The sequence below is a fragment of the Clavelina lepadiformis genome, chromosome 4 (genome assembly GCF_947623445.1).
Source record: "Clavelina lepadiformis chromosome 4, kaClaLepa1.1, whole genome shotgun sequence".
In the NCBI taxonomy this organism is placed as follows: domain Eukaryota; kingdom Metazoa; phylum Chordata; class Ascidiacea; order Aplousobranchia; family Clavelinidae; genus Clavelina; species Clavelina lepadiformis.
This window is the reverse complement of record NC_135243.1, coordinates 11,015,421-11,038,690: the sequence shown is the minus strand read 5'-3', so window position 1 is coordinate 11,038,690 and position 23,270 is coordinate 11,015,421. Positions and strand designations below refer to the sequence as shown.

General features: G+C 35.1%; 1 protein-coding gene across 7 annotated transcripts in view; it reads right to left on the bottom strand.

The window, feature by feature from the left end:
• The window catches only part of LOC143451555 (sodium channel protein type 9 subunit alpha-like), a 51,869-nt gene that overhangs the window by 9,591 nt on the left and 19,008 nt on the right, over positions 1-23,270 (bottom strand). For 6 of the 7 annotated variants that reach the window (XM_076952200.1, XM_076952196.1, XM_076952194.1 and 3 more), the window contains 25 exons: positions 23,180-23,221; positions 22,746-23,071; positions 22,275-22,654; positions 21,974-22,068; positions 21,480-21,765; positions 21,230-21,372; positions 20,923-20,974; positions 20,669-20,784; positions 20,312-20,461; positions 18,215-18,388; positions 17,933-18,106; positions 8,040-8,207; positions 5,502-5,657; positions 5,056-5,212; positions 4,592-4,917; positions 4,463-4,516; positions 4,141-4,296; positions 3,823-3,996; positions 3,488-3,610; positions 3,142-3,224; positions 2,542-2,802; positions 1,196-1,277; positions 832-1,033; positions 622-743; positions 403-547 (listed from right to left, as the gene is read on the bottom strand). In XM_076952200.1, coding sequence (XP_076808315.1) covers positions 403-547; positions 622-743; positions 832-1,033; positions 1,196-1,277; positions 2,542-2,802; positions 3,142-3,224; positions 3,488-3,610; positions 3,823-3,996; positions 4,141-4,296; positions 4,463-4,516; positions 4,592-4,917; positions 5,056-5,212; positions 5,502-5,657; positions 8,040-8,207; positions 17,933-18,106; positions 18,215-18,388; positions 20,312-20,461; positions 20,669-20,784; positions 20,923-20,974; positions 21,230-21,372; positions 21,480-21,765; positions 21,974-22,068; positions 22,275-22,654; positions 22,746-23,071; positions 23,180-23,221 — 4,147 coding nt within the window. The remainder of the gene's footprint in view (positions 1-402; positions 548-621; positions 744-831; positions 1,034-1,195; positions 1,278-2,541; positions 2,803-3,141; positions 3,225-3,487; positions 3,611-3,822; positions 3,997-4,140; positions 4,297-4,462; positions 4,517-4,591; positions 4,918-5,055; positions 5,213-5,501; positions 5,658-8,039; positions 8,208-17,932; positions 18,107-18,214; positions 18,389-20,311; positions 20,462-20,668; positions 20,785-20,922; positions 20,975-21,229; positions 21,373-21,479; positions 21,766-21,973; positions 22,069-22,274; positions 22,655-22,745; positions 23,072-23,179; positions 23,222-23,270) is intronic. The other variant, XR_013114865.1, reaches the window with a different exon arrangement.

The following is a 23,270-nucleotide window of genomic DNA, read 5'->3' as shown; positions in this document are numbered from 1 at the left end:
ACGTATAAAGCAAATAAATTTATGCATTTTGTGGAAAGGTTGCGTGTCACAACTCTAAAAAACCTTCCATTTCATATTGTATATTTCTTTCATGAACCCAGCAGAGAGAAAATTACGATGCTAACCGTTATAGTTAGTACAATAAAAAAACATGCTCACGGTCAGTTAATGAAGAAGAAAAAGTAAAGCCCAAGGTTTTAAAACATGCAAGATAGCAATAATACAATTGTATATAAAATTGTAGTTTGCACCGAAAATTAACGTTACCAAATTTTTTGACCATGAACTGAACAAAAAAACTTCACCAAAAGAAGTTACAGCTTTGATTACAAAACAAGAACACATAATATGCCTATACAAACAGCTCTCTTATCAGTGTTCTTATACATGTATTTTACAAACCAATAAATCCCAAGTTAAAATATCCAAGAAGGTCACTCATTTCTTGAGACATATCATGATGCTCTAACGCCATAACAACCAGGTTCAGCATAATGATTGTCATTACTCCAATTTCAAACTTGCGACTTGTCACTATGTCGTAGATCTAATTCAAATGTAAATCGCCAAATGTAAATCAACAATTGTAAATTAGTGTCAAAATATCGATATCTAACTAACTCTGTTTGAAAATTCATTCTCTGGACGTGGAATCGGTTTACTTGGTGTTTTTGATGCCATTTTCTTCATAGCATTATAGTACCGACGTTGCTCTTCAGTAAGAAACACCCCATCCTCCCCGCCTATAAGCAAGTATTGGATTAGTTTAATGTAAATTGCAAAATGAATACTAAAAATGTCACATATCCTTAGAATTTATTTACTGCAAACCTTTCGATTTTACTTTTTGTTGATTGAAATTATCAATAATCACGCCGATGAACAGGTTCAGCGAAAAGAAAGCGCCAAACACAATAAAAACGAAGAAATACAGGTAGTTGTGGTTGGAAGCTTCATAGTTAGGTTGTTTATTTTCACCAGTAATGTCTACGGCTGATTCCATTACTTCAATCCAACCGTTAAACGTTGCTACCTGCAAACATATACATTCTAAACTTACATAGACATGCATCAACGTATGGCATATGGCATTTGTAGTCTATATTTACCACGTATAAGAAAAACGACTGCTGGGATCAATTACGTTAGACATTTCTTTTAAGCCATATTTGCATACTTTTTGCTGTAGTATTACCTGTATCAAAGCTAAGTATCCACGCAAAACATTATCAAAGTTGACATTTGGTGTATGCCAAGCAATGTCTGTAGTATTTAAACTGAAAAAGAACGAGGCAGACGCTGAGCAAAACTGCTGTTTAAACGTTCGAAAAGTTGACAAGTTTTCGGGCTTGTCCATTCAAATGGTAATGGGATGGGATGGGACAGTAGACATGGTACTTAACTTTATATTATTATATCCCATACCTAAAGCAAACATGCCAGCAAGCTTACCAACCTAACAAAATGTTATGCAAATTAGCAATATAATTTTGAATTTTGTATGAGTTTATTCATGTTGAGTGCGTGCTTTTGTACATCGACCTTTTCTTCGTTATCTGTATTTAAACATACCCAATGTCTGATTTACTTAGTTGGGATGTCTGTAGTAAGCTGTAATCGCTTTTAAGGTCTAGTCCTTCAGCCTCAATCTTTGCTTAAAAAAGTAAAACTCATTGCCAGTTTATACCGTCTTTAAATTTTAGATAAACACTTTAAGGGTGTGTGCCAGAACACAGAATTTTGAAATCAAATCATAGTTTTATAATTTTATATATAGTATACTGGGATATAATAAACAATTAATTTAATCAAGTCGAATAAATTCTGCTATGATTTTATGTATCTGTTTTGGTCTGTATGTAACAACATTTAATAGTATTATACCCTGGTAGAAGCTATAAGTGATTCTAACATCATAGTAGCATTTTATGCACATACAGTAAGCCTTAGACCTTGATACAATATCTTTTTCAGACATGGTATCTTCTACTCTCTACTATTAGAAAGCGAAATCCCATACGATAGGTCGATAAGACAGAAATATGTACCATGGACAAGCCTGCAAATTTTGCATGAAAGGCAAGTAGGCCTAACCCTTTTAACATGGCGTCTTAAAGCGAGTTAAAATCGTTTCATTAATTAACAAGCTTTTGTCTTTTGTTTTGAAAGTTGATATCGGTAATAAAAGTAAAGGAAATTCTTTCTTGGTGCTTTAACAAAAATTACTATTTTAATGTGAGTAGCCTATTAGACACACAGTCAATTGTTAAAGATAGGTTATTAGATTAGGAAGATGGCTACGCAAAAAGTTGATTTTAACCATTAAGGGTACAATTGAAGTTATATTTACATTATTGTAGAGGGTAGGGTAGGTAAAACTCATTATAAATTAACTTACGAAAGTTTTAAAGCGAGGAAAAAATGTTTGCTCGCATGTGTTATGTTTTGCTAACTAACAAGACTCTCACACACACGCTCATGTAAAAAGGGTGCGAAGTATAAATTATACTGATATAGTCAAGATCAAAATTGAAAACATACAGTTGTGCACATCTTGTGCACTGATTTTTATCCTTGATGGCTGGCAAAACAAGGCCAGAAATGTTTCTAGTAACTTCTTTTTTCATATACATTATAAACAAAGTGTTGTTAGCAGAGCATTGATCTTCGAGTGAAAGTGGAATATCAATGGAAGAATATGTCAAAGATTCATTTTCATTGTGACGATATGGAAGAATGTCGTGGGTAGGTAAGGATACACAACGTCCAAATTTCCCACCAAAAAGGTTTACTCCGAGTATGCTAACAAAAAAGCAAAAAAAAATATGACTGATGTAGAATTTAGGCCTATGAAGATTTATCCAAAAAACACAAACCAAACATGTCATTGTTATGTTACGAAATTACTTGTAAGTGAATTTTACCAACATACAAACAAGTATATACTTACCAAAAAATTATTTTGATCCAAAAAACACAAACCAAACATGTCATTGTTATGTTACGAAATTACTTGTAAGTGAATTTTACCAACATACAAACAAGTACAGTATATACTTACCAAAAAATTATTTTGATATGGCTATCACCACCAAGATTTTTTTAGCAAAAACTTAACTGCTTTGTTAGTAATACTTTTACCTGAAAATCAGCCAGAAAATCATGCAAACAAAGAAAACATGTGCAATTGAAGGAATGGCACGAATGAGGGCGTCAACCACGATCTAAAGTTAACTTAATTAAACATTTGCCAGATCACAACTGTTATAAAAATATAGTTACATAGAATACATACTAACAACGTAGCTCAGTGCAAATTAAAAGAGCAAACAACTACCTACAAACAATATGATAAAAAGACTTTATAATAAAAGCAAATATTGCCTATATACATGTGCAAACCATAGAAAATGCTTTACAAGTTACAGACTTAAAAGTAACCAGACTAATAAAAGATAAAAACTTTAATTCTGTAGCACAGTATTACCTTCATTCCCCTAAAGCGTGACAATGCTCTAAGGGGTCTAAGTGCTCTGAAAGTACGTAGAGCTCGTAAAGCGCTAAAATCCACGTCAGAATTGGCCGTCAGAGTTAAATTTGCGATGGAAATCTTGCAAAATTAAATTAGAAGTTGGCTATCTATTAATACTTGTTTACTGAATGATTAGTAAATGTTTGCAAAAGAAATAGGTTCGCTGTTAACTTATGCATTACTATATTATGACTATTGGAAAGTTATTTCTCCGTTACCTTTCCACGATTTTCATTCCTTTTTTGATTTCTGTCTTGTCAATTATATTTGTCAAAACAATAAAATCTTACCAGTACAATGATACAGTCCAAAATACACCATGGATTAGTGAAGTAATGTTTCCATCCATGTCCAATCCATTTCATTAACATTTCTATTGTAAAGAATATGCAGCAAAATATGTCGATTCTATTGAGGACATGTTTCATAGCTGGACGACTTTTTAAATGTATGTCTTCCAAAGCCTTGGAATTAAAGCATAACAGTAATTCACGTGCATTTCATATGCAAAGTTATACACAAATAAAACTATAATTAAAAGCAATGAAACCTTTTCACTAAAAAACTAAAACCAAACTTTATTTAGAATGCAACCATATTAATCTCACCAAAGTAACACTGCTCAAAAGAATGCAAAAGATGACCAAATTATCGAAGTAGCGATGATGGATGACTGTGTGCATAAACACACGAAGCTTTAAAAATGGTCCACGGTCAAAAATAGAACTCGGACAAGAACTTATGCAAGGTTCCATTACAGATTCCTGCATTATAAGGAATTAGATCATCAAATACCTCAGTAATACAACTATATCACAAACAATTTGCACTTGCATGCAATGAAGAAATTTTTGAATTATTATACGCCAAAGATAATTTGCTTTACAATCGTAACACAAAACCTATTTAACCTACCTATATATAGCCTACCTTGTTTTCATTATCATCGTTTCTATCTGTTTCTTGATTGTTGTTTTCCCTCCCCTGCAATCAAAATCATAAAAATAAGCAGGAGCTTTCATACTCATACAAAGCAACCTAACAACAAAACTGACTAACTTTGAGTGACAGCATTTGTCCAGAACATTCGGAAGTATAAGATAGATGGGTGCTAATTCTGCTGGAATCCCAATTATTGTTGAGACCTCGGTATCGTTCCCGAGCAAGTTTGTTCACTTCCCTAATGCTTCGGTGGCGATATCTACTATGATGGCGCATAGTATGCAAAGACCGAAATGACACGTCGGACTTTGAATATAATGATTTGTCTTTGTAGGGACAAGCACTTTGTGTGGGAATAGAGTATCTGAAGCTCAAATGGTGATTATTTACAACGTTCTCTATTTCATCTTGATTGAAAAGGTTAACCTGAGTCTGACTTTTACCTATCGATTAAATGCAATATCATTAATATTTAATACAATTAGGTAACATATGATGTAGTTAGAAATCACATTAATAAAAACAAAATGCTACAAAGGAATTTTTGCTACCATATGCATTTTGCGTTAACCAACTGGTACCTTCATTTTCACTGGTTCCTTCATTCACTGTTGTACCTTCATTTGATAGCACTGTAAGTTTCGTGAGTGAACATTTTTTTATGGAGTTTTTATTAGACTTGATTGCTGTACTTGGCGACTTCCGGACTCCAAGCATTAAAAGATGACAGCAATAACGCTGTAAGACATAAAAGTATTAGCTGTGAAATTAATCACATGAGCTGTGCTTGTTTAATCATTACAGTTTGAATACTTAACACATTCTGTGCGAATTGAAGCAACAACTGCTTTATTAGTAAATGATGTAATCATTCATCACTTTGTAACGATTAGCCAATGTGGAAAGTAAATAGCTATATCTACCAGGCAAACAGTGATATAAAATTTAAATAAAATAGCTGGCTCAAAAACATTGTAAGGAAAATATACACAGCAAAATAACAATTTTTTTAGTTGATTTGGCTTACTGTGAGTCGCAACTCAGAAATCGACTTGTACTTCTTTTTTGCCCATTTCCTTACGTGGTACATCGCTTCAGAAATGCTGTTACTCTCAGAAGTAGTATGTTGTAAAACATCTCCACTGAAGGAATTGAGTAGAAGAGCCAAAAACAGATTTAAAATCTAAAGTAAATTTTAAAATAATACCTATATTTAGACTGAAATAATTTAGAAGAATATATGTAGAAAGGTTTTATGCTTTTCATGTTTTATTTTAAATGTAAACAGGATCTCACAGACTCCCACGTAAAAGATCAACCCAGCAGGGGCCTACATTACAAACAAATTCAAACAGACATACTAGCATGAGGTGATATGCTAAAGACACTTGGTGATGTCACCAAATACGCTTCTGCTTTGGAAGCTGGAATGCGTAATCAGTGCATCCTGTCTAGCTCCGACCAAAGCCATAGCTCTCTTTCTAAATCTTTGATTACAAGCAATTAAAGCAACAAATTTCACGTTGTCGAACCGTATCTCGATACCGCCGTGGCTCTGGCTCTACTCAACTCATGTCCTGCTTGGAACCAACAATGTCGCATAAGGCTGGAACCATTTTAACAAAGTTTGTGACAGTAAATGTCTTAATTGACCCAAGTCAACTAATCCTTCAGCTTCAGAAATCAACTCTATGCCTGAATAAGATAATAATGCTTCACTCAACCGTATCTTGCCTACCGACGACTAGTCTCTTATTGCATTGCTCACACAGCCAAGTAAGTGTAAAACTGGGGAAATAGATACATGGTTGACACCACTGATTCCAAACAATCCAGACATTCTTCAACACTAATGACTGTATTTGCTGATAGTGGAGCTGGAGAGTGCTCAGCAGGCTTTAATCACCTTAAACAATTGCGAGTTCAACAGAGAGACCTCTTCCCTTGTAAGAAATCATTTCAAGCAATTGGAGAAAACCACTTGTTTGCAATAGCTTTTTAATAACAATGCGTTTTTTTCATCTGCTTTATACCTAGCATCCAATGGCAGAGCAGAGCTTTGAGTGAAAGCAGCCAAATGCATCATTTATGACCACACCAATGCCTCGCTAAACAATAATTCAGTGGCTGTAGCCATAATACCATGGCCATCACAAATTCTTTTTCATCAACAGCTACATCATTTCCTACCACCTACCCTGAGCATTACAAACTTCATTCTGAATGGATAAAACTGCAACAAAGACGTGAGGACACTGAACTGTGACCCTTTGATAGATACTTCCCAACTTAACAACAGGACAACAAAAGATCAGGTAGAAGTGGTAGCATTGGGCGACACAACTGCAGATTTCAAGTATAAAACCCAAATACCCGAACCAACTTTGTTAATTACTTCAAGTCCTGCAAACTTGAGTTCTAGCAACAACACTTTTATCTCTTTCATCTAGTTCAGAGCACTTACATAACAGAACAACTGTGCACAACAACCCAAACCAACTCGTTTTTTTCGCAATCTAAGAAATTTCAACCAACCTGCAAGGCTGGAGCAAGGATACCTCTTTCCAAGTCGACCACTCAATCTGACTTTGCCTTCCTAATCATACTGGTTCATGAGGCTCTCATAAAATAGTATCACCTTGTGTATATACCAATATTTGTATATAATGTGGACATCCACAAAATATTTAACTGCAATTGGATTTCATACCTCACATGGTCTACCTTGCAACGCCGCTAATAGCAAACTTTGTATGCACAGTGGTGTGTAAGGAAGCGTTAAGAATTTTATCTTGTAGTTAACACTTTTCGTTCGGTGTTTGTCTTCACTTTTGTTTCTTGCCAGTTATTATTATTACTGTGTCGATAATACTCTTATCTATGCCAGTATTTTATATATACCCATACACTTCATTGTTACCTAGCATTGTTGCAGTAATAGCGGTGTGTGTACTTAGGGTAAGGGGAGATGAGGAGTATTTAAGATTGTTATGTTCAAGTGATTTGTGTGTACTAACCATTAATTCTATTTGAATAAGGTTTGTAAGGCCATAGGGTAACATATCTGAGTGTCGAACAGATTATGACAGGTGAAGAAGTTACAGGCTGCATCTACAAATGACTCAACAATAATTACCACAAAAACACTAAGGGTAGTAGCTAAACTAACTAAATTTGAATACAAGCCTGTACACTACAGTGCAAAGCTATTAACAATAGTAAATAATCAATCATCTGTAAGTCTACAAAGTTAAGACTAAAAATATTTGTACAAACACTTAAACAATAATATTGCAATTTTTAAGTTACTTTTAAACATACTATCAACAATTTATCATTTAAAGTTATAGATATTCCGCTCAATGTAACATTTATGAAACTATTAAAGTTAAGTCACATTCTATTCAGACTGTGTTTTTGTGCACTGCCACTGAATACAACTTTTCAAAATGAAATTAAACAGAAATTATATGAATACTCATAATAGATGTGCTCAGTTGTAAATTTGCTTTGTATTTAAAAACGCTCTGGACAGTGATGAGATGCAACAATAGTAACTACTCACCACAAGATTTCCCACTATATAAACAAGGATGAAAAAGGGTATGCATATGCCAGCATGAGCAACATTTAAGCAAACCAGCATGTTTTCTACCCACTCTCCGCATTGAATACGAAATACAACCATAAAGGAATGAGGAAAATCAATAAAATTCCAGCGAGGAAGGTTATCCTAAAATTTATAAAACAAATAAAACAAATCAAAAAATGGTATCATTTTTGGCACAGAATACTTTGGGTGAAATGGGCTGCTCAAAGTGAGGGTCAAGTCCAAAAACAGTTGGCTTTAAATCAGAGTATTTGTCAGTAAACATGCTGGTGAAAGGATGTTTTAACATTATGTGGTGGTTAAGATGTTATTGCCAATATTATAGCACAAATTTGGCCTACTGTTATGATGAAAACGTCGTTGATTATACACAATGTAAAAACATTGCCCAAACACTCTTTAAAGTGAGGGACAAGTCCAAAAACAAGTTAGCCTTAAATCAAGCAGTGGTTGTCAGTAAATGTAATGGAGAAAGGGTTGGTATTAATATTTAGTGATTAAGCATTATTGGCAAAAAAAAAAGTTCCACAAACATGCAAATTCATCGCTTAATCGTGACAAAGAAGGCGGTTAAACAATAAAGATGACTAACACATCTTTTGAAACAATTGGGCTGGCTAGAAAGGAAAATCTGTCCGACAAACTGTACAGATTTGTTACAGCCGCTTGATGTAAGCTACTTTGCCCCACTGAAGTACGACAATGAAAAAGCACTACTTAACACATCCAAAAAACAGGAGGACAAAAACAACTAAAAAAGGTACAGTTTGCAAGCATGTTATACATTATATGGAAACGTGGTTTACACGCAACAAACATAATTTCAGGCTTCAAGAGTACTACTGGTTTTCTGTTGACATAACCAAATACAAGCTGTCACGTTTGGACAAACTAAAACGTGACAGCTTGCACTTGGTTTAATGCTAACTTGTTTTTTGGTTTGCCCCCTACATCAAGCTTTCAAGAAAAGTTTCATATTTCTAGGTTATGAAATATCAACTATTTGGGTGTTTGATTTATTACACTACTCATGGTTTACAAAAAAAATTCAGGACGCAGTCCTAATTACGTTGACTACAAGAAGACAATTTTGTGTCCCATATCAACCATGAATTTCGACTATACTTTGTTGATATGGAACACTTATTCATTGTAAAATGATAACAGTTTTTGTGCAAAAAGAAATTTATTTGCTGTTTGTATTTGCACCCTTTTAACTAATAATGCGGAAACCTGACAAAACACTGTCTTCACCACTATTGTAGCATAGGTTTGTAGGGAAACCGAGTATACAGGCATCATGAGCCCAGCGTCTTCAGTCATAACATTGCACCTACTGGTTTCCAGATGGGCGGCCTATAAAATGTTCAAAACAATTTATGCGAACAGTGTTATTATCCCCAGATTCCCCACATTCGGAAACTGGTGCTTTTAATTTCTTTTCCATACGTTTGACGGTGACAGGCAACTAATTAAAAGTAGAGGCCTTCATGCTTGAATACTTTTTTTAAAAAAATTTCTCGTCTTTTCTAAGCAATTTTGCTTTCACTGGAGATGAGGAGTTTGCACTCTCTGAATTTTCTACCACAGGCATATTTCCTTCTAACAGAAATGTTTTCACAGATGAAAAGTTTGAGGCTTTTAACGAAGACTTTGAACCAACAGATGTTTATAGACCGATGAGGGGTGCATCTAGAAAATTTTAAGGAGTGTAATATAACATAAATAACTAAAATCGACTTTTTGCCTATCCATACTCCTAACCTACCCGCCTATATGTTTAACAACGGGCTGCGTCATCTACCTACAGTGAAATAGTCACTCTCAAACATCAAACTCCTTACAGTGGTGACTGGCGAAGCATGCTAGGCTACTTCTCCATCGCCGCCATTTACAGAAAGCATTGTGGGTCACCTTTTTTCAGTGTTTCGAAATACATTTCGAAAAAATATATTAGCTGTCTCAAATTACCCGGGTAATCCATATAACAAATATTTCTGTAGGCTACTTAACACTGCCTAAATTCAAACAAGTTAGGCTACACATAAGTTGTGGATAAGGAACAGCTCAACAACATGCATTAGCGTAACGTCTTACGTTGCGCTACAGTTTTATAAAACTTTCCTAGAAATGTAACAGGAAAAAACAATAACAGCAAACGTTTTGGAATTTATTTTCAAGGCTAGTAGCCACCAGGGTAGTGATAAAAACGTGTGAGAGCGCAGATTTCTAAAAATAATAACCAAGTGTGTGAACCCCAAAAATAGACATTTTCAACAGAATTTACAATAAGAAAAAAGTGTGGAAACCCCGTTCCCATCCCACTACAGCAGTGGTTCTCAAACTGTGGTACGCGAGAGCTTTTTAAGTGGTACCGCGTACCGCTGAACATGATTTTCGATGTGCTGTGAGTAATGTGTTGCCCCGGATAGACAAGCTTGTGCAGAAGAAACAGTTGCTTCTATCAAATTAAATTGTGTTTTCTTGCTATTCATTGGTGTTATGGTATAGTAATAACGGTAATAACTAATAAATACCGGTACATTTGAGTAAAATAAGTCATTCAGGAGCCAGGTGGTACGCAGTGTAGCAAAAAAAACGAATGAGTGGTACGCGATCGCAAAAAGTTTGAGAAACACTGCACTACAGTGACTACACTATTTGACTATTGCTAATAACAGTGTTGTAATGATTCAAGTCACATAATGACGATTGCATCGGCAAAAACAACAACTTTAAGTAACGAAACGAATCTTTTTATAAAAATTACAACTCTCTGTAAAAAGTATTAACCAGACTAATTTCTAGATTGCCATGATGTTAAAGTAACCAATTTAATGTATCGCGAAGTGTGACCTCAGAATAGTTTTAAGCTAGATCACCTGACTTAGTTCAAATCGCAGTTTAAACCGACTCGACTTGAGTCAAAAAAATTACTTTGTTGCAACCTTTGCTCATGGCACAGGGAGTGATGAAGTAAGAAGCGATTGAAAGTAAGCATAGTTCCGTAGCGGCTCTAAACGGTAATAGAAAACTGCAGTACGTGAAGAAGATGAGCAGTACTTGCATAGAGTGAAAAAGTCAGAGGTGGGCAGTCGGTGCTTTGAAAGTACCGTCGGTAACGGTACCGATACTTGGCGAAAAAATTACCGACAGTTCCGGTAATCGGTACTGCTTTAAAAAAGTAGTTCGGTACTTTGTCGGTACTCGGTACCAGTACTTTTTGTGTAAAAGATGCTGCTGCAAATGCAATGTTTGCCGCAATTTTGCCCCCACAGTAAAGGTTAGTCCAGGTCATTTCTAGATTAAAAAAGATCTACAGGTGCTAAATTTAATATTAAGGTTGAATTAACATGTATTTTTGAAAACATACTTGTTAAAATTTTGAAATTATCACGTGAAAAGTACTGAGTACCGGGACCGACTGAAATTTCTTTAAAAAAGTAATTCGGTATGGAGATTTAGTACTTTTTTTTCAAAAGTACCGACGATACCGGAATAGGTACTGAAAAAGTACCGCGGTACAGTAATCTGGTACTGCCCACCTATGGAAAAAGTATAGGCTATGGATAATCATCAACTGAGCAGAGTTTTCCAACCAGTCAATTATATTAATTATATCGGAGTTAAGCCACTCACGGCTACTGTAGTTCGGCGGCATACTAGGCGTATCAAGCCTCTCCGATACGTTACATGCGTATAGGCAATACATGTTTAGCGTATATTGAATCAAAAATATAAAATACGTAGTATTAAAACACCATGGCAAGAAAGTTTTTGGTGAACATTTAAGAAACGTATACCAGAATTAAGTTACAACAGCGGAAACTAACCGTGCTACACCACAAATAACACGCAGCAAAGCACCAAGAGAAAATCAAATCTCAAGAAATCTGTTAAAAAATACTGGACATATCATATTTATGTGCATACTACTGTCACACTCTATAGCCTAGCTCATTCGTTTACGGGTGTCTTACGACAAAGAGAGATTTTAATAACTGACAAATTGCAATAATTTTATACTTCTGCATGAAAAGGGGGCCAAAACAACATAGCCAACTATGTAAGGATATACTGAAATGTTTTTACTAAGTGTTCATTGAAATTATCAATACATTAGACCTAAATAACAAAAATCCTGGAATTTTTAATACTAGACCAACAAAGGCTCAGTGAGCAACCCAAGAGAACAAGCTAGTTTTAGTAAAGGTTTTCTGTTATAGACCATCTTCATACTTTATAGATCAACTGCTTGAGAAAAAAATTTGAAATTCCAATGTGCTTTGGCCTTATAGTCAACAAAAAAAGCCTTTGATTCAGCCGAAACACCAGTTGTCGCTTCAGTTCTACAGTAGGCTACTGAATATAACAAACCAAGAAATAGATCCAACAAACTTTCATTCATCCAATAATATTTGTAAAAATAGTATCTCAGTAATGCGGTTGCACAAGAACTTCGAAACATTTCATTTAATAAGTGGACGTCAAGGCGACCCTATTTTTTCAATACGGTTCTCCGCAACTCTACAAAAAAATATTAAAAAGATCGGACCGGGATAAAAAAGGCATAAAGATCGATGGAGAACATTTCAACTACCAACGTTTTGCTGACGATATAAACTTTACAACCAACTCAAGCAAAGAGTTGAAAACCATGTAAAATGGACTAGATCAGTGCTTCTCAAACCGGGCCACTTGGCTCACTAAAGGGGGAATTTTTAATTCCATGGAGGAAATTTTCTCTAGGGAGGAATTGGGGAGGAAAAACTGTATATGAAAAAAACTTTAATTTTTTAATTTTATTTGTAACAGAAAAATCCTCTCGAAGAGGTTGTTTAGATGTCTACAATAGTGCGCGAGGACAAGCTCCTTAACTGTAGTGACAGACGTTATAAAGACGTGTCTGTTTGGTTCATAATGGCTATTGTTTTCTCTTTATTGTTAGTAAGGTACTTATAGAACTAGCTAGTAAGCTGGTGCTGAAAAAAAGAGGAACACACGATATTTGCGGAGACCTTCGAGCAAAACTCACACGCTTTTCTCCACGATTTTCTTTATTAACTTCTCAACATGAGGCTCACGGTTCTCACTAACAATGAGCAACGATTTGTTTGTAAATTTGTTTGGTTATTTTGTAAGAGCGTTCTTTTGCAATTTTGAATTTTATTCCTGAGATAAATCTCCAAAAGACATCACCCAGGGACAATATTCAGGTAGTGTAAAATTTTGGAAATTATTTTTTGTGATTTTTTGGGGGGGAGGAATTGACCGTGTTTGGGTTGGTAAGGGAGGAATCGGAACAAAACTTTGAGAACCACTGGACTAGATAATAAAAAAGGAGTTGAACTGGGTTACATACAAACTTATAGTGGAAAAGGTCTTATAGATGGAATAAAAATTTCTAAAGACGATTCCTACACCTCCGTTAAAAATCTCTTTTAGTTTAATTGACTGACTGTATACGTTTTTATGTTATGTGTCGAATACTACGGCCACATGGCATTGGTATATGACTCTTTTTTATTCGTGATCGTAATCAGTTCGTAAATGCTAAGCACTTGAAAACAGCTCAATAAGAACTCGCTACAAACCCAAACAAAGTAAAATCAAGTGAAAAATAGCATTAGGGTGGTAAGCATTTGGCAAAACAAATCAATATTTAAGTCCAAATCGCTTATTGTCTCAAAAAGAAAAGTTTAGAAATCAGTGCGTTTTACCTATTATGACTTATACCCTGCAGAAATTTGGAAATCATCCAAAACACTTAGCTTTCTAAGTAAGGACAACACAGAGAGTACATAAACGCAAAATGTTGGACCTGGAAGGAAGACAAAAAATTGCTATCTAGATAACAATACAAACAAATAATTTTTAAACTTTCAAAGATCTTAATTGGTTTTAGGCCGGTGATTGTGCGCGTTTCCAAGACTAACAATAAACCTTTAAATTGACAACCTTGTCACACATATAGATCAACCTAGAGTCAAAGGAAGAATTAAATTTTTCGGCAGAGACGAAATTGTGAAATACTGTGAAATAACAAAACTTGGTACCAACTAGGAAACAACAAAGTGTCTTGTCCTGCAGTGGGTTACAGGTACAGCATGAAAATGATAATAAAGCCTTGAAAACCGATGGGTGAACAAGTAAGCTTTTTAGTCACAATGTTAACTACTAAGAGACTTCAAAATCATATCCTCTACGTGTTTTATAACTTAGAACATATTTTGTAATTTGTTTGTTTGTTTTGCCACATTTCAAATTAATATTTTACTTTCAACAGGTTACAACAGTGTTTCTGCAATTAGGAAACATATTTACAGACTTGGAGCGTAATGTAGGCTAAAGGTTGCCGCTATTTCACTGGACAAAATCGTGCGTTGGAAGCTATTGTTCACAGTTTCTTGTTAACTAAACTAAAATGTTATAACATACTAACCTAAAACTGCCTTCTAATCTAAAATTAACTCCAATAAAACCTTAAATAGCTAAAATCAACTTCTTGCGTGAGCTTTCTCATAACCGCCTATCTCTAACAACAGTGACCTACGTATGATCAAATAGTCACTCTCTAGTGTAAATCAATTGAGAACCATATCGAGTAATTTTGGAATTTGTTGTCTTGGGTATAACAAAATCATGTTAAGCTTAGGTTACTATGGCCTACTTCTGTCTGTAAGTTCTTTGGCTTCTTGCGAATAGAGCTTACACTCTACAGCAGTGGTTCTTAACCAGGGTTCGACGAATCTGTTTCAGTGGTTCGGCGCGAACCTCCTCTGAAACATTAACACACGGCCTACTGAATGGTATATCAGTGAACATTTTTGGAAAATATGGGAAAATGACATGAGACTTATTGTTTCCGAGACAAAGCCTCGAATCTCACTATTGGTCTCCGAAAAACAACAACAGAAGTCTCATTCATACAGTAATGTATTACTATTAAATGTGGTAGATTTTTGTTTTTGTGAATCAGCGAAAATTTGGGGTTCAGCGAAAGCTTGCAGATAAGCATAAGGGTTCGGCAGGTTAGTAAAGGTTAAGAACCACTGCTCTACAGAATTGCTTATTAAATGAATTCATTACGTCACAAAGGGCGTCAATATTTGGCACGACATGTGTAGTGCCGGTAAAGTCGATAATAGACAAATGGTCTCCCTCAATTAGCCCAAATGATGTATAATTAATTACTTTTAATCGTTTCATTTCGCCTATTTCCTTTCATTTTTATTCCCAATCGTATTTTGACGTGGTATCATAGGCGTCGGCCGTTTCTGCTTCATCTTCACCACTAATGCTCGCTAAAACGAAAATGCAACCTACCTTCCGTAAAAATCAGAAACGCAAAGTTTTTGAAATCGAACGTCGGCTTAATACCTTTGTGCAAGATGAAGAATGCTATTCTAGTCGGGAACAGTCGATTTGAACATCAAGAACTTATACAAGCATGGATCATGTCGTGAAAACATTTGAATACTGTTGAATTTTCTCTATTTTTTAGTCATTTACGGACGAAATGAAAAGAACATAAATCAAATATAAAAAATATCGAAGAGTATAAAAGACATAACTGGAAAGAATGATTTTACAATGCGATATTATTTCGTCCTAAGTTACGTTTCAGTGCACATACGGTTTAATTGTTGGTGTTGGATGCGTGAATTTTTCGTGGATAAAAGATGGCTGTATTGATAGTTTTATGCATTTAAACCTATACTTAGACAAAACGTTATTGTATAAGCGGTTAGCCAGTTAACACTTAACAGCCCAGTAGTTTTGTTTGCGTTAAGCGTAATGTTTTGTTTGCGTTATAATCGACCGTATTTAAATTAGAACTGTAACGTTTTGGCGCACCATTTCTCTACAAGCAACTTTTACATTTTTTGGTCAATGCCAATACTTTATGTACCGTGTAATATCATTGTAAATATAGTAAAATTCATGCGCTTCAGTAAACAAGGTTTCATTCAATCACTTGTCAAAGTTAACTATACTTCGTACGCTGCTTTAACTAAAAAAACTCATGTAATAATGAAAAAGCTTACCGTTACTTTCATTTTTACCAAAATCAGATTAATAGCAATGCGAGTTAAGCGAACTGTGACGACATACCAATGGTGCTCTTGTTCACGATTCGGAGACAAAATTATGGCGTGACGAATTCGATGTCGATTATTAACGAAAAAGAGAATCGTTAGCAACACCAAGTTGTTTGTGATACTTAATATTGTTTTTAGTTTTATACTGTGGTAATGCCAGGTTTGACCAGGAACGAACTATGAATTATTATTACGATAAATCCTGACAAAATTTCCTTGTCCAAAATGTGATGTAATTTTTTTTATTTTTACTGATTAGGTGTTAGTTGTTTTAAGTATTCGATTACCTTTTTGGTTCAGAAATCTGTCCACAGTTCAATATTGCAAACGTTGTCTCGTTCTACGTTTTGTTGTTACAAATGACGTAAAATTGATATCGATAACATCACCTTGATGTCGTTATTTACTTCAACCAAATTTACTTATTTTACAAATTATTTACTTCAAATTAACATTTCCCATTATTGCCGAGATGTCAGTGTCAGGTAACATTTTACGTATCTGCGTTGCCGCTGTTAGCGGATTTAATTTTTACAGCGGCGTAAACGAAAAATATGCTGGCGGAAATCTACCACAGACAAAATTTGCGGATACCGTATTGGTAGTACTACTATACTGTACTTAATAAAAACCCCAGAAATCGGGCAGTGTTTTTACATTATGATGTCATCATCAATGCCTTTATCGTCATAATAAGAGGCCAAATTTGTGAAACAATATTGACATTTCAGTAATTGCTTAGCCTTAACCACTAAATACTGTATTATAAAAAATCCTTTCACCAGTATGTTTACTGACAAATACTCTTTAATTTAAGACCAAAATGTTTTTAGAATTGCCCCTCACTTTGATGGTTCACTGTAGCAATTTTATATGAGCAAAGAAGGTAGAAAATTATTAGTAAGCCGGAAATTTTTCTGCAACTATTTAACCACATTAACATATTTTCAATAAAAAATCTGTGCGCATTTGTTGACTCACTTTTGTGCATTAGAGTAATTAGAGGAACAGCTTTACAGAAAAAAAGCTTACGCAATTTCCGAAAAGACGATTTTCCCAAGTATTTCGTTACAATGTTGCGCAACGATGGGTTGCGTCGTTCAATGTATGATGCTGGTACTACTCGCATTTTTATTTCATGGCAATCATATGTAATGAGTGATGACACTCTCTTTCTCCACTGTCCAGCAAACAGTGACGTCTCCCTTCCTTTTACCATAGCGCATTTCTGTTAACGTGTGGCAGCCCTACGGAACCATACTCACCGCAAACCCATCGTCAACTGCTCCATCATACCAAGTGTCATCGCTATATGTGCCTCCAAAAGCCTAATATTATTACTACCGGGGTCAAAGAAGAAAAAATCTTATTTATACCAATTCCGTAAACTACGTAAGTTGTGTGTATATATACTTTGGCTAATCAGCTGGCTTGGAAATAGGTCTCATGTTGCTATAGAGCAGAAATGTCCAGTTTCTTACGGTAATAAATGATAATTTTCTCAGGCAAAACGAACTTTTGAGTACGTTTTTGGTGCTATCGGATGGTATAATGCCTCGTGCATATACAGTAAGTGGTATTCCGACAGAAGACATACATTTTCATCTGTCCTTTTTCAATCAAATATACTGTATATAAATATTTTGCAAATATCAACGGATTTTGTGCTACTATATGTTCTATTCTGTCTTACGTTTTCAAAACACATCCGTTTTGCTATCAGATATACATTTGAAATATACATACCCCATACTTGGCCCTGTATTTGGCACTTAATAATTGCATTCCCACGACAGCAAATATGTAAAGAACCAGCAAGAAGACAACTGTTAAATGCCATAGTTTACTCAAAGTCCGTGCAATAATTCGTAGCAACTTGTTTAAAATGGGCCATTGTTTCGCCAGCTTTACAATCCTCAGCTTTAATTAAAAAGGCGTATCAGCAGCACAATTTGGTTATAATAAAACACATCGTTTTTTTGTGATGGTTCCTCTATAGCCTACTCTAGATTAAAGTTCTGAGCTTACCAAACGAAAAGCTCTCAGAATGGATAGACCTGGAATCGCTTTAAGACCAAGTTCAGCCAGGCTAAATAGGACAACAATAGCGTCGAAAACATTCCATCCTTCTCTGCAGTACGTATAAGGGGATAATCCTATGATTTTCGTCAACATTTCCACGGTAAAGATGATTGTAAAAACCTATGCAACATCAACATATAAGTAGACGGTTATATAAAAAATTAGGATGATTTGTTGGCAACTTACAAAAAAACTAGCGTAGAACATTCCATAATACATAGGCGTCTACAGCTTATAGCCTACGCAGTACGCAGAGACTTCACAGTACGCATGTGCCTACTATTTTTCAGCTGTGTTTTATGAACTTACTACTCTAGTGAAAAACCATCGGTCTGTCACCGTATTAGTTTCAGAGAGTCGTAGGCTATTTATCGCTGCTGACTGGTTATGTCATTTATAATTACCAAGTTTTTATCGCATGTAGGCTACAATTGTATGTTATTTATTTCATTTGATTTATTCTAGCCAACATAAGCAAAAAAGCTACTGCAATAAGTCAACAGACTTTGTATTGCGTGATAATAAGCCTATTTATTAATCAAAATGTCTTTTTCTCAAAAAAAATACTCGTTTCTTCGTGTTGGATGATATAAAGAACACAAGATCCAACCATAATTATTTTGCGTCGTGTACTATAACAATTACTTAGCACCTGTGCAGCAAGTGAGAAATATGATGTCGATACACAAACATCAGATTTGATAAAGAAAATGGTTATTTAATAAGGAATATGTAACTTTGTAACGGATACTGCATCTATCAGAAGACTTGGCTGATTTTTGAAAACATCAACTATATGTGGGTTTTACAGCGTTACAAAATTGTTGTAAAGAGCTTTTTAAAATCGTTCACAATAAATTACCACCCGTACTATTCGTATAAATTTGAGAATGCGAGTCATTCCGGAGCGTTCATAGGCGTGTATTGAAGCGAAAAGGGGGAAAACCTTTGCGCCGTATGCATCTTGAGTGCCGCTGGCATTGGCTCGACCGGGAATTTCAAAACACTCTCAACGAGATCCTAACTACACCCCTGGACAGGTTTACATATAGAACGTAAGACAATTGTATTATTAATGGCATAAAATAATTTAGTGCATACCATTTGAGTATATTCTGCGGGCCCCCCGGTAATACGAAGTTGTCAGACATAAGGAAAATACAAATAAAAAAATATAATAAAATAATTCAGTCTGATAAAAGTGTAAGGTATCGTTTACCCTTTCCGAGTTACCGTCGCCATTTTTTTGGGTAGTAAGATTTTTTCTATCGCATATACTTAACAATGGAAATTGTCGACCCACTTAGATTCTTTTGTAAATTACTAGCGTTCTGCCTATTAGATTAGAAAATGTTCGCTCAGGTGAATTGTATATGAATTCCTTTACGCGATAAAAAGTAAATATTGAAAATATGTTCCCTAGTTCTTATTTTACAGTGGTTTGAATCCTATGCACTGGGCCGATATGACGTCTAGATACATGGTCAACAAAGAAGGCAACGTAAAATGCGAAAGAGTTTGCCTGTAATCTGCGGCGTGTTACACTGGCTAGTTTTATTTGGCATGTCAAACAAAGTTTATAAAATCAACTAGAAGAAAATACAAATCGAATTATTACATTCAATACGCCACAGATGCCTTGCAAACTCTTTCGCATTTTACGTCGCATGCTACAGTGACCACGTAACGTGACTTCGTATCGAACTAATTCAGTGCATGGGATTCAAACCACTGTAATGTAAGAACTAGGCAACATACTCTCAAAATTGTTTTTATCACATTGAGGAATCACGTTGAGGAACCCAACTCACCTGAACGAAAGCTTTACAATTCAATGGCCGGAACGCTTGTAATTTAAAAAGGAATCAAAGTGGATCGACCTTTTCTGTTGTTAAGTATAGGCGATCCAAAAACTCTTGCTACCCAGACAGTAACTCGGAAAGGGTCTATTACTGTATTTGAAGTGCTACTGGAATGTACATTTCTATTAACTATAGTCGGCATACTGTGAGATTATTAAATAAATAAATAAAAGTTACAAACCAAGTTAGCTTGTTCCAAAGCCATGTCCAGTCTTTCGTCCATTGGATGCTGCTCAAGCGACATGAAGAGCGCATTTAGTGCGATGCATAGAGTGATAGTGAGATCAGTAAACGGATTAAGAACTAACGAACGAAGCTTGGTTTGTATGTGCTAAGTGTAAATACACAGTTTTTCGGTAATATTCCACACCATGGCTTTTTATGTACAGTTTAGTTGTTTTGATTTTAACTAGACAGTATGGAAGTGTCGTTATATCTTTGGATATAACATTTTAAATATTTGATGCTTGTTACAACTTAAGACCTATGTTACCAATTATTTAGTCACGATGATTAATAAGTATAGAAGTTGACTTACGAAAATATGCTCAGGACAACATTCCCATTTTCCAAACAATTCGATAAATGTTTCTATTAATCGTGAGGCTATTGGTCTTTTGATCTTCCTTTTAAGTTTTCTTGAATGATGATTTTCTATATAACCAAACAACCAATACCTTAGAACGTCATTTCTCAAAAACCAATATCGGTTTACATATCCTGATAGATACTATATTATAACTTATACTGTAAACGCTTCATACTTCAAAAATAGTTTTCCGAAAAAAATACCTGTTATAATGGGTAGACCGAAGATTTCTGGTTCTATTTCGGTTGTTAATATCTGTAAATGGGTTAGGTGTTGCATGGGTGTTAATTTAAGTTATTGGCTTTAGATACTCTTCAATAAGTTACCTAAATATTGCTATTATTATCAACATCGGGGTTTTCCAAAACGGTTAAAACAGAAACTATTGTTTCAGCATAAAAATAGCACACAAAAACAAACATCATTCTTGGAGAATTTTCCATGATTTTCTATATTAATGTGATGATTTTAGCAATACATCACATCATCATCAACGCTACTATAAACTACCTGGATATCGTCTCTGGTGGTGAGTGGTGTTTCTTCCCGACCACAACCGTTTAAAAAAACGCCTCTACGTATGACATCTGGAATGTTGTTTTCGCCAGGACTTGCACAAAACACTGGCTCATCACTTGCTTGCAATAAGTTGCCTATGTGGAAGATAATTAAATTAAACCTACATGTTACCATATGCTTATAATAAATAAATCTGGCTTGAAGCCTACGTGTGTGAAAATACTTGTCCGCTTATACTTACAATTTTCAAACTGGGCTTGTGTTTCCAACAACCCGTTTGGCTTCCGTAAACCCACGACAGAGTTTTGTGCAATGTATCTGTTAGAATTAACTGTGTTTTTCAATTCACAAGAAGAAACAGATTTTGTGGATCTAGGCGATGAGGGACTACGCTTGGCAAAAGTGGTAGGAGAACTGGGGTTATGTGCTAATTTTGAAGACAATTTCTCAAGTGGAAGGTGTAACAAAGATCTTTCGAAGTTTGGTTGAGTGGCAGAAACTCTAAGATTGACATCAACATTCACAACCTACAGTATAACAACAAGATTTTACTATTGAGAAAATGACTGTTTAAAAAACAAAAACATCATATAAAGTAAACCAGGCAGCCTATACATGTAAAGAAGATCGAAAGAAAAACATAGCAATATCTTGATGCTAAACCTACTATAGAAAAACACCAACGATACATGTACGTAAACGCAAAAACATCTACTTTCAAGTTTTATGACTAACCCGTTCACTGACAGGTTTTTCGTTTTCCTCTGAAACCGAAGAGGAAAAGCTCAGACGCCGTATTGGTAAAACACGGACAACTTCTTGCTCTGGTCCTGTTGCGAAAAAGTGTGTATAGCAATATGCTGTTGTTTTATGAAAACGTCCAGTTATTAATTCATACACGACCGATTTTAGAAATTTTTAATGTTTTTAATGGTTAAGTAATTATTATTTAACAAGATAAGATGAATATTAATATATCTTTATCTTATACATAACGTGGTAACTTACATTGTGGGTGAATACAACTAAATTTTACCGTTTCTGGTATTTTCTTCTAGTGCTGAAGAAGAAGATAAATCAGAGAAAGTTTTGTCACGAAATGATTGAGTGCTGTTGGAAAATGTACGAGCAAAAAAAAGTTTATCATCATTAACACTAAGGTGATTTGAAGGTGGTGGTTTGAGGTGGTGGTTGGAACTGCTTATTCCATGCTCATTGACCAGCTTTGACAAAGACCGAGGAGGACTTTTAGGAACAACCAATTTAATTTCGGGGGTTTGAGCATTATCTTGCATTTGCTTGTTTTCGTCACGCCAGTTGCGTTTTCTACGGAAAAAGGCTTTCTTTCGTCGATAACGAATTTCATTATTCAAAGAAATGCCTTCGTTAGAACCGTCGGAATCAGAAAGAGGATTTCTGTAAGCATTGCAGTGGCATAAAGTTGAACAAACGGCATGCACACTGAATTAAGCGCGGAAAGTATAAAAATACGACAAGCTAACTTTACCTTTCTTCTGGTTGTGACACAAAATAAGAAGCAGGATAAAGAGAACCACGGTTCACCCGATTGCATCTGTTTTTTGGTTTGTTATCTTCGTCTTCTCTATCTGGTACCGGTAATACCGGAGAATGTGTTTTGGAATATATCCGGCGATGTTTTAGTCTTTTTCGACGCCTCGTGCTCATATTACTACGAGACAGAGATGAGTAATGAGTGCCTAATGACGTAGTAATGAGTCCGAGGCGAACCGAAGCCTGTTCGATGTCACTCTCATTTGCTTTATTCCACTCTCTTTCATCCTTGGAACAGACTTCGCAACTTTCTTGGTCATACTAGACGGCAGAACGGTAAATTTAAATCAAACAATGCACATCTTTCGTTACGTGTAAAAGCTTTTTGATGAGCACTTTAACTTAAAAAACCAAAAATAACATAAATACCTCTTCCATTTTTCTTTGTTCAGCTTCCTTTTCTTGGGCTTTCTATATTAAACATAAACATATATATGCCTTAATTAAATTACATGAGACG